Source organism: Stenella coeruleoalba (genome assembly GCF_951394435.1).
Source record: "Stenella coeruleoalba genome assembly, chromosome: 7".
NCBI lineage: Eukaryota > Metazoa > Chordata > Mammalia > Artiodactyla > Delphinidae > Stenella > Stenella coeruleoalba.
Genome location: NC_137153.1, coordinates 39384646 through 39396842, shown reverse-complemented (window position 1 = coordinate 39396842; position 12197 = coordinate 39384646). Strand labels below are relative to the sequence as shown.

At 40.1% G+C, this 12197-nt stretch overlaps 1 protein-coding gene across 1 annotated transcript in view; it reads left to right on the top strand.

Moving 5' to 3' along the window:
• Positions 1-1220: 1220 nt before the first annotated feature.
• Positions 1221-12197, top strand: part of NAA35 (N-alpha-acetyltransferase 35, NatC auxiliary subunit) — an 89201-nt gene continuing 78224 nt past the window's right edge. Inside the window, exons 1-3 of the mRNA XM_079926081.1 lie at positions 1221-1358; positions 2035-2163; positions 7518-7551. Of these exons, the coding sequence (XP_079782207.1) occupies positions 2040-2163; positions 7518-7551 (158 nt within the window). The 5' untranslated portion in view covers positions 1221-1358; positions 2035-2039. The remainder of the gene's footprint in view (positions 1359-2034; positions 2164-7517; positions 7552-12197) is intronic.

Sequence of the window (12197 nt, the reverse complement as noted above, 5' to 3'; positions counted from 1 at the left end):
AATGAGGGAAATTCGAGCCAGAAAGATGGAAGACAGCAAAGAATGGAAAAAAGAAAAGTTTAGCCAAGAGAATCAGAGAAAGACCTGCATTTTATAATCAAAGCCCAAACTCCTTTCTTATCTTGACCATACTAATAAATATAATTTATAAGCTTTGCCACTGAAGGCTCAATTGACTGAAATTACTTTAACATTTTGGAGATCATGTATGTCTAAAAGCATGAATTGGAACTGCACTGAAAGTCAAATTCACTTAAAAAAGAAATTAATGTGGCTTCACCAAGAGAAAAAAAAAAGCTTTTGTGTGTGCACATTGTCATTCCTAAGTAAATACCTAGGAGTGTGATTGCTGGATCATGTAAATGCATGATTAATTTTATAGTAAAAGACAAACTGTTTACCAAAATGGTTGGACCATTTTGGATTCCCATCAGGAACATATGAGATGTCCAGCTGCTCCATGTTGTCAACATTTGATACCGCCTTTTAAATTCAGGCTATCTTAACGGCTATGTAGTGATAAGCATGCGTTTCGTTTCCTACCCATACTAGTCTACTTATGTAACCCCACTTTAAAACTGATCATTAATTTCAGGAAAAATCTAAACCATGTAAAGGATCTAAAAGAAAATAACTGGCTTGATTCTGCTTATATTTTGTTTCAATTTTTCCTCATGAAATCCCCAGGCTCTCTAGGAAACATAAAACCTGTGTCAGGCAGCACCAGCTCGATGGAGCTCTCGTAACTGGGCTCTTCATGCAAGGCCCCAACAACTAACCCCTGCGCGTACTTCCATCGCTTCCTCGCGCCTCCCCGGCACCTTTCTAAGAATTTCCCAGAGAACCGCGCGACGCGAAGCGGGACGGGCTCTGGGCCCTCAGGCTCCGCCCCTTACCGGCACTCACCCACTACCCAGGACAAGGCCGCAGGCTGGAGAAGGAAGGTAGCTTCCGGTCTCGCGATTGGCTCTAATCCCGCGAGAAGAGAAGATAGCCGCCCCGGCCTAAGGCTGTCGGTAGCGAGGAAGGGGGTGTGGCCGGGGAGCGCGAAGTCCCAAGGCGTGAGGGAGAGGAGGCGGGGTCGCGCGCACCGGGCGTACGCATGCGCGCACGCGGCTGGTCGGGCTGGGCTGAGAGGGGAGGGGTTGGCTGCGGCGGCCCAGGCGGCGTCGTTTTTTCCGCGAGCTGGGCGGTGCGTGGCAGCGCGGGTGGCCACGGGAGAAGTAGATAGGGACCGCTGTTCGGAGCCATTGAGACTTCTTCCCTCCCGTGTCAGAGAGCCGCAGCACCCCGCGCGCGTGGCGGACCCTGGGGACGCCAGGTCACCCTGCGGCCCCTGCCCTCCCGCCGCGCTTCAGGTAGGAGCTGCGGGCTTCCCCGTGCCCACTGCCCGCCGGGGCCCTAGCCTTACTCGGTGTTATCGGGGCGACGACCTGGCACCGGGCGTGCCAGTTCTCCCGCGCGACGACAGCCTGTCCTTGCCTCCGTGCCCGTGGGGCTGGGGCCGGGCCGGGCAGACCCGGGTGGGGCGGTCCCCTCCTCAGGTGCGCCCCCGCCCTGGGCCCGGCGACTGGGGCCCGGCGGTGCGCTCCCTCACGCTATGCCGCTCGGACAGGCTGTGTAGGGGTCCGGCCGGGACGGGAGAGGTTTTCCCGGCGAGCTCCGGGCAGGTGAAGGACCACCTTGACTTGTGTAGTTGCTGGGGTCTTGGGCTTCGAGAGGGGACCTTGAAGAGTGCCTTGGTTATTTGTGGCCAGTGTTGAAAGTAGGAAGCTCTGGAGTTGGTTCTCTTTGGGCCAGCTGTGGGATGGTTTGTGATTTTTTCTTCCTAAATAGGCAGAGCAGCAGCAGTGTTAATTGACGTGGGATTTAATTGCAGTAAGGTAGGTTTTTACAGTGCGGTCCTCAAACTCAGAAGAGCTCTGCTTAAAGAGTTTAGTAAGACTTTCATCCAATACTTAAACGCACATGGTTTGCAAATACTCTTGCCCTGAAAGCTACATTCTCTCTTTTACACCAATATTAATTTTATAGGAATAATGGTTATGAAAGCTTCTGTAGACGATGATGATTCAGGATGGGAGCTCAGTATACCAGAAAAGATGGAAAAAAGCAATACAAACTGGGTGGACATAACTCAAGATTTTGAAGAAGCTTGTCGAGGTGAGTTTGAATTTTTGAATTAGAAGTTCAAAATTTGGGAAAGGGTGCAATAAAAATGTGGATTGTGATTTCTAAACTATCTCAATAAATGGAAAAAATCAACATGTGTGGTTTATCGAGTTTGTTAACCACACTTATTCATTCTCCTCTGATTTTAACTTTCATTTAAAGCCAGTTTATGTAGGTTATAGCATTAAATACAGATGTTCAGGCAGTTTCTTGGGTTAAAATTTTCTAACTTTTAAATAACAGGTTAGAGAGCACATAGCAGTAATTTCAAACTGTGGAAGTACGAATTCTGTCGCCCTAAAGACGGGAGTATTATTGTATATTTGAGGTTTGAAAATAATCAGATCATGTCATTCCCTGCTTAAGATCCTCCAGTGGCTTCCTGTTACATGTAGAATAAAATTCAAACTTCTTCCCTTTGGCCTATGTGATCTAGTGTCTGCCTCAGACTTTTTTTGTACCACTGCTTCACTAGACTCATTATGTTCGGTCATGAGATCCTTATCTCATTAAACACACTAAGGTCGTGTCCCCAGGTCTTTACATAGCTGGCTCCTTCCTGACCACTTAAATGTTACTGTTCCAGGGACTTCTCTGGTGGTCCAGCGGTTAAGACTCCGTGCTCCCAATGCAGGGGGCCCAGGTTCCATCCCTAGTGAGGGAACTAGATCCCGCATGCCGCAACTAAGACCCGATACAGCCAAATAAATAAATAAATATTAAAAAAAAATGTTACCGTCCCAGTGAGGTCTCAACAGCCAATCTAAACAGATTTATCCCCTCATTCTCTTCTATCCAGCTCCACCTCAGTTGAATCACCCTGCTTTATTTTCTTCATAGTACTTATCTACTGTGAGAAACCATCATTTTCAATTATCTTTTATTGTTAGCCTCACCCACTGAAATATAAGCTCTGTGAGTGCAGAAATCCTGTCGATAACGCAAAACGGGAGAGGCCACGGCCGTGGGAGGCCCACATACCGCAAAAAAAAAAAAAAAAAATGTTTGTTATTCATAGGCCACCCAATTTATGGTATTTTAGTTATAGCTGCCTGAGTGGACTAAGATTCTCAATTTAATTTTTCTTTTCTGCTGTAATGTGTTTTGGTTTTTTTTTTTGCGGTATGTGGGCCTCTTACTGTTGTGGCCTCTCCCGTTGCGGAGCAGAGGCTCCGGACGCGCAGGCTCAGTGGCCATGGCTCACGGGCCCAGCCGCTCCGCGGAATGTGGGATCCTCCCAGACCGGGGCACGAACCCGTGTCCCCTGCATCGGCAGGTGGACTCTCAACCACTGCGCCACCAGGGAAGCCCCTGCTGTAATGTTTTTAATTTCTAAGATTTTTTCCCTCTGAATGTTTCTTTTTTTAATAAAAGTAGAGTGTTTTTGTTTCAGGGTTGCACTATTTTTTCTAAGATTAATAATAGTTGTTTTGAAATTTTGTTTCCCAACTTAGTGTCTTTCCTCCAACTTGCCTTTTTTAGTTTGTTTTCTTTGGTTTCTATCTTTCGTGTTAGGGGATTACTTCAGATATCTAAGAATCCTTTGTTGCCTGTTGAAGGTGGGGGGAGGCTGGCTAAAAGCCAGCTGGAAGCTCCGAATTTTTGAGCAGGACTCCTCTGCTATGAACGCCAGTATCAGGTGATCTGACTTGGCTTTTGTGTTGGAGAACCTCTGGTGTCAGTTATTTAGCTCCTTCCTCTTGGAAAGATTATATTCTGTAGAGAAAAATTTATCTAATCTCCTGCTTGAGGTTGAAGATTTGACTGTTTGCCTGTGATTTAACAGTTAAGTGGGGGAAGAGGTCTGGAATTTTTACATATTCACTTAATGCCCCCTCTTTCCAGTACTGAATCCTACCCTTCAAATAACCTTCTGTCCCTGGAGATTTTTTGTTTTGCCCTTTTCAAAGAAAGCCTTCAGTATTATCCAGGGTGAGGGAGGGGTAGTTATCTTGTTCTGTAAATTAGGGCAGGGCTCTGGGCTGTCTGATGGCTCAGTTCTCTATATTTTAGCCCATCTTTATATCCTCACTTTCAGAGGTAAGTGGTAAATCGGGTTGGTTTTGGCTTTCTCCACTGCTGGTTTTATTTTTCTTGGGTTTGCTAGGAAACGACTTGTCTTTCTGTTTCCAAGTTTCCCTAATTTTGTTGTATTATTTCTGCACCAATTTTTCCTCTTCCTTTAGGTTCATAGCTTTCTTTAAAAAAAAAAAAATTTTTTTTTCCTTTAATTGTTTAAATGAGATTTCAGGAGGGAGTTAAAGGTTGTTGCATGTGTTCAGTTGGCCACCTTTACCCAGGGGTAAACTTTAATTCATCTGTTTATCACTGTACAACGGTACTGGATTCCAGCTATATCATAGATTCAGTAGGGTCTTCATAGCGACCCTAGCAGTGAACTTAACCATGATTTACAATGTTATGTGTAGAAATATATTCAAAGATCTGTAACACCAGTTCTCAAATTATCTTCTCATTTATAAGAGGGTAAAATGTATTTGCGTTGTCAAATAGTTACATGTTTTTCTCATCCCGTTAGATTACTTTTCTTCAGGGGAATGATCGTATGCTTCAAGTGCTTAGCGCTGCTGCAAACCCAAACTCCAGCTACAAGTTATAGTTCATTGTTCATTTCCAAGGCAAAAGGGAGGATGTCCTAAGGAACTTTAACAGAACCATCTAGTACAGGCCTTCATTTTACAGATGATAAAATCAGGGCCCAGAGTGATCGACTTGCTTCTAGGTCTGTGGAGTGTTCAGTGAAGCTATTTGGTACCCAAATCTACCCTAAGTATGTGGTAAATTATTACAGCAGTTCTCAACTTTTTGGTATCAGAACCCCATTATACTCTTAAAAATACCCTCTTATGCTTTTAAAAAGTATTGTTTATGTGTATTATATGTATATTGATATTTACGGTATTAGAATTTAAAACACATTTTAAAAATACTTGTTCGTTTGAAAATGGTAATAAACCCATTGCATGTCAACATAACATTTTTAAAATGAAAAATGTATTTTCCAAAACAAAGAACAACTTTGAAGAGTGGCATTGTTTTATACTTTTGAAAATCTCTTTGATATCGGCATAATAGAGGACACCTGAATTCCCTATCTGCTTCTGTGTTCAGTCTGTTGCCACATGTCGTTTTGGTAGAAGTATAGGAAGTATATCAGGCCTCACCAAATATGTAGTTAAAAGATGGTGGAACCTTTTCAGGTAATTGTGGATATTCTTTGCTACTATACCAAAACTTGGCAGGTGGTAATTTCTTAAAGATTAAGATTGCAGTGTGGAATCTGAAAGCATATCAGTGGACCTTTCATGCTGTGTTACATAAAGTATATTGGTCTGTCTAGAACATTGAAGGGATCTTTTATCCATGCCTAATTTTGTAACATGCATTGCTATTTGCAAAATATTGGTTTAGTGAGTTAAGCACATTTTCCAAGTGTTGACACACTTCATTATTCAGTATTAAAAAGCACATTTGTTAATATCACCACAGTATCCTCAGGAAAGCCTTTTTAAGTATTGGGACACTGTCAAGTTCACAGTGGCAGATATATGCTTTCCAAAATTCCGATTTTTCCTTGAAAGCTCAAATTTTATCACTGGCAATAAACCTTGTCAGTTATTTTCCTAAAGCGACAAACTCATTTATTTTCAAGCAAATGCCATATTGTCAAGTCTGAATAACTATAATTTGTCACTGTTCTTTCAAGTAAAAGTGGTGTTTCATGATATTTGTGCAAGAGCTTTTCCTTGAGACAGTCTCTTACTTTGGTAAGCAGAGGAAGTGTTTATGTATACTTCCCATTTGTCAAATAGAATATTAAAAAGGTGTATTCAAAGATTGAAATTTAATTAGGTATATCAGGACCAGCCCTAGGATGAAGTGAGTGAGGCAATTAGGGTACAGAATTTAAGAAGGCACTACTTGAAAGTGCCTTCTTAAATTTTGCAACCTACATGCTTTACTTGCACTCTGGTCCTGGCCCTGAGATTAATAATTTTTACTGTTCCATCAAGGACTTCTTAAGTGAAAGTGCATGGAAGTGAAGAATACACTGTTTAGCTTGGGGCCACTGTCTTGATTTGTGCTGAAGATAGAGTTTTGCCCTTTTCCTCTTTACACCATTGCTTTTGCATCATCATTGTAAATGTCAACACAATGAAAACAAGTTTAGTATTATTTACAAAATGTATTAGTATTATTTTAGTAATTTAGTATTATAACAAAATGACTTTAACATCACAGGCTCCTGGGTTCTCAAACCATCTTTGAGAACCACTGTATGTTCTATTATGCTTCATTACAGTATTTTGATAAATGCTTCTCATTGATTTATCTGTTTTGGTACATGGAACTTTAAAAAATGAATGTCATTTAACTTATTAGCTAGGGAGATTAGTAATATTCTGAGAACTGCTTCTTTATGTCTTCCACAGGAGTTGACCATCAACATTTAAGCTACTTTACTTGCACATTGAAATCATCTGGAGTACTTTAAAACCACTCTATGGGTCCCACTCCTAGAATTTGATTGGTTTGGGGTGCTGATTGGACATTGGGGTTTTCAAAAGCTCCCCAGTTGATACTGATATGCAGCCAAGGTTGAGAACTGCTGCTTTATGGAGGATTAACACTCTTTTGATCAGCTGTTTATGCAAGTGTTTTCTACATTATTTAAATAAAATGTAATAAAAAAATAGTTTGAACACTGTTCCTGGGACAAAAGGAGATTAGATTATGATGCCAAGTAGTTTAAAAACAACTTGAGAGGGCTTCCCTGGTGGCGCAGTGGTTGAGAGTCCGCCTGCTGATGCAGAAGACACGGGTTCGTACCCCGGTCCGGGAAGATCCCACATGCCGCGCAGAGGCTGGGCCTGTGAACCATGGCCGCTGATCCTGCGCATCCGGAGCCTGTGCTCCGCAACGGGAGAGGCCACAACAGTGAGAGGCCCGCATACCACAAAAAAAAAAAAAACAACTTGAGAAATAGCATACAGTTCTGTGAAAAAGTTTACTTAGGGAGAAATGTATTAGTGGTTTTTTAAAAATGGGCCTGATAATTCTGGTTGTATTATTGTTGCCTGTGACGGGTCACTTGTTAATCCTCAGAAGTTCAATTTATAGTTAGTGTTTAAATATTCACTGTGTAGAAGACATTATATTAGTAATTGAGTAAAAATAATATGACCATTTCTTAGAAAATGAAGTTTAAAGGACTGCAAGCACATTTTTCAGGTGCTAATATTTTGTTTCATTTTTTTTTTAGAATTAACAGTTAAATATAAATATGGTATTATTCAAAAGATTTTTCTCTTTGTTTCTTTTAGAATTAAAGTTGGGAGAACTGCTTCATGATAAGCTGTAAGTATTTGTGTCCTTTGAAATAGTGTAGTGTAATATTTCCATCTATTTTGTCTCCTGTGCAATAGTATTCCTTGAAGTCTGAGTAATTTTACATTTCAAAGCTGTAAGAATAACACTAATTATATATTTTTAACCTCGGTCAGCTGTTTTGGGGCAGCTGACCTTAGTCGTGATAGGAAGTGGTTGTACCTAGTGAAACTGTGACTTATGGTCATTTCTTGAGGGTAGGTATACAGGATGTGGAATTTCTTGAGAAAAGGTATTGGTTGCATGTTGTATGTGATATGCTGGTTGATGACCAGAGGTAGGTGATTAAATGCCTAGATGAAAGTAGATTGAGAATCCCTAGAAAGGTAAATGAAAGGAAATTCTTGATTATATTTATATTCCCATAGATAGCCTCAGTTCCTATACTGCTGTGGCCAGACTCAATTTTCAAGGTTGGGAGTATGAAATTTTAAATTAGTAAGTAGACAAGATTGGACATTTGTTAGGGGAAGTAGAAACTTGAAATTTAGTTCTTCTCAGACTTTAGTGACATCAGAATCATCAGAAGGGTTTTAAAACACAGATTTCTGGAACCCACCCCCAGAGTTCCTTATTTAGTAGGTCTAGTGTGGGGTCACAGAAGTTGAATTTCTCAAGTTCTCAGGTGAGATTGATGCTGCTGATCTAGGGACCACACTTTGAGAACCACTGTAGGTCATCATTTTGATGTCACAGGCAATGATAGGAAGGATATAATGAAATCAAACCATAAGCTAATGCAGGAAAGAATGTGGCTCCTGACTATGGAATAACATTTGAGAGAGGGCCGCTAGAGGGACATAGCCCTCTTCATTTCCCCAAGGTTTTAGACACTGAGCCCAGGGATCATGATTGCCAGCAGCCTACACTGGCCATCTATTAAATTTGTATCCTTTTAATCCATATCTTCTTTAACTGTCATTTTTTTTCCCCCTAGCATGTACGGTGTTCTAGCCTTCTATGTCATTTCCTTATCTTTATTGTTTGTTTCCTTCCACTAGAACGTAAGCCCCATGTGACAGGCAGATTTGTTTTGCTCACTCATGTATCTCAAGTGCCTAGAACAGTGCCTAGCACATAAGCAGGCACTCAGTATTTGTTGAATGTGTGGAATAGCTAACTTACTGCTACTCTGGTTTCTATAGCAATTTTACTAGTGAAGCAAATACCTTATTTTTTAAAAAATTTTTTTATTGGAGTATAACTGCTTTACATTGTTGTGTTAGTTTCTGCTGTACAATGAAGTACAATGAATCAGCTATATGTATACTTATATCCCCTCCCTCTTGAGCCTCCCTCCCACCCCCCACCCCACCTTTCTAGGTCATCACAGAGTACCGAGCTGAGCTTCCTGTGCTTTATAGCATGTTCCTGCTAGCTATTTTATGCATGGTAGTGTATATATGTCAATCCTAATCTCCCAATTTGTCCCACCCTTCTCTTCCCTGCCACCTGTGTCCACGTGTCCGTTCTGTACATCTGTGTCTCTGTTCCTGCCTTGCAAATAGGTTCACCTGTACCATTTTTCTAGATTCCACATATATGCATTAATATACGGTAATTGTTTGTCTCTTTCTGCCTTACTTCACTCTGTATGACAGACTCTAGGTCCATCCACATCTCTACAAATGACCCAATTTCGTTCCTTTTTATGACTGAGTAATATTCCATTGTATATATGTACCACATCTTCTTTATCCATTCATCTGTTGTTGGACATTTAGGTTGTTTCCACGTCCTGGCTATTGTAAATAGTGCTGCAGTGAACATTGGGGTACATGTGTCCTTTTGAATGGTTTTCTCAGGGTATATGCCGAGTAGTGGGATTGCTGGGTCATATGGTAGACTTTATTGATCTAGGGTTTTAATTGTGCCATTAACAACTTTTCTTTAGTTGTTTTCATATAAGTAATAAACGGATACTTTGTTTTTAACAAATTTAAACATTAGAGATGAAGCAGAACTTCTCATGACACCATCTCTCCAATACAATCTCTGTTCTTTGCTTGGAGATAGTCATTGTTATAAGTCATCAGATTGTTACATGTCCTGGACCTATAAAGATATATATTCTTATATACATGAATGAAATCTGTAAAACTAGTTAACTGTAAGTGGGGATATATAGTACAGTATTCAGCTTTGCCATTCTTTATGTAAGGGACTTGAGCATCTGTGGAGGCTCCTGGAGCTAACCCCCTGTGGATAGCGAGGGTCGACTGTGTGTATTCTGCAAATTCCCCACCCCCCACTTTCAGTATATCTTGGAGATCTTTCCATGTTAACTCCACCTTGTTCATTTTAACTGCTGCTTTTTATTTTATAAAATGACTGTACCATAATTTGTTCTATGGTATCCCTATTGATGGACATTCAGATGGCAACATATTTTGGTAACGTGGGAAAATTCAAAACATTTAATTTATATAAGCCTCTTTATACATATACATGTGCAAATGAATTTTAGAAGCCTAGAAATCAAATGACTGGATTTTAATGTATTCAGCCAAATTTTTTCCCTCACAAAAGTCTTTATCAGTTTACACTAACACCAACAGCATATGAGGGTACAAATTAAAAAAAAAGGGCTTCCCTGGTGGCGCAGTGGTTGAGAGTCCACCTGCCGATGCAGGGGACACGGGTTCGTGCCCCGGTCCGGGAAGATACACATGCCGCGGAGCGGCTGTGCCCGTGAGCCATGGCCTCTGAACCTGCGCGTCCGGAGCCTGTTGCTCCGCAACGGGAGAGGCCACAACAGTGAGAGGCCCGCGTACCGCAAAAAACAAGAAAAACAAAAACAAAACAAAAAAAAGTTTCCTTACTCCCCCCGACCCCTGCCAAAAACCAGCATCATTTTGTTTTGCATTACTTGATTACATTAGAATTTGAATAGCTTTTTACTTTTTTATTAATAGTTTATATTTTCTCTTCTGTTAATTATCCATTCATGTCCTTTGCCTACTTTTCTTTGGATTATTTGCCTTTTCCTATTTGTATGAGTTAGTTATATATTATGGATATTAACTTTTTCAAAATTACCTATATTAAAAATATTTCCCCTAGATAATTGTCAGTGTTTTAACTGACTGGTTTATTGCTACATATAAATTTTTAATATTTTACACAGTTGGAGTTACCAACTTTTTTCTTTGTGGCTTTGTAAATTATTAAAAGAGTTTTTGTTCATTTGCTTATTTTAGGTTTAGAACTTAGATCTGCCTGGGGTTTGTTTTATTAAATTGCATAAATCAAAGATTTCACTTTTTCAGGATGGTTAGCCATTTGTCTTAATAGTATTTATTGACTAATACACTGTTTTTCCACTAATTTGAAATTCCACCTTTAGCTTATGTACTTCCTACAAAAACATGGCTTTGGATTGTTTTTTCTTCATCTGTGTATGCTAGAATGCTTTTAATTATTACAGGTTTATAGTATCTTTGATATTTGGTGAATCCCTGTTTTATTGAAAAGGTTCTTTTCCATTTTTGCATATTTTCTCTTTCGACTTGACAAGCTCATTGAAAAATACCATTTGGGTTTTGATTCACAACATTGCATCAGATTTATAGATGAGAGTTTTCTTCAGTATGCTCATATTGTCAGAGTATCTTAAATTGAAGCATTAAGAGGTTTGATGGATTTCAGGGCGTGTCTCCTTAAAGCTCTTCTTTTTTTTTTAATTGAATTATAGTTGATTTACAATGTCATGTTAATTTCTGCTGTACAGCAAAATGATTGTTATACGTATGTATATATATATTTTTTATGTATCCTTTTCCATTATGGTTCATCATAGGACATCGAATATAGTTCTCTGTGCTATACAGTAGGACCTTGTTGTTTATCTATTCTCTATATAATAGTTTACATCTGCTAACCCCAACCTCCCACTGCATCCTTCCCCCAACCCCCTCCCCCTTGACAACCACAAGTGTGTTCTCTATGTCCATGAGTCTGTTTCTGTTTCATAGATAGGTTCATTTGTGTCATATTTTAGATTCCACATATAAGTGATATCATACGGTTTTTGTCTTTTTCTGTCTGACTTCACTTAGTATGGTAATGTCTAGGTCCATCCATCTTGCTGCAAATGGCATTATTTCATTCTTTTTTATGGATGAGTAGTATTCCATTTCATTTATGTACCACACCTTCTTTACCCATTCATCTGTCAGTGGACTTTTAGGCTGTTTCCATGTCTTGGCTGTTGTGTAATAGTGCTGCTGTGAACATAGGGGTACGTGTATCTTTTTGAATTAAAGTTTTGTCTGTATATGCCCAGGAGTGGGATTGCTGGATCATGTGGTAATTCTATTTTTAGTTTTCTCAGGAACCTCCATACTCTTTTCCATAGTGGCTGTACCAACTTACATTCCCACCAACAGTGCAGGAGGGTTCTGTTCTCTCCACATTGTCTCTGGCATTTGTTATTTGTAGAGTTTTTAATGATGGGCATTCTGAGCAGTGTGAGGTGGTACCTCATTGTGGTTTTGATTTGCATTTCTTTAATAATTAGAGATGTTGAGCATCTTTTCATGTGCCTGCTGGCCCTTTGTATTTCTTCTTTGGAGAAACATCTGTGTAGGTCTTCTGCCCATTTTTCAATTGGGTTG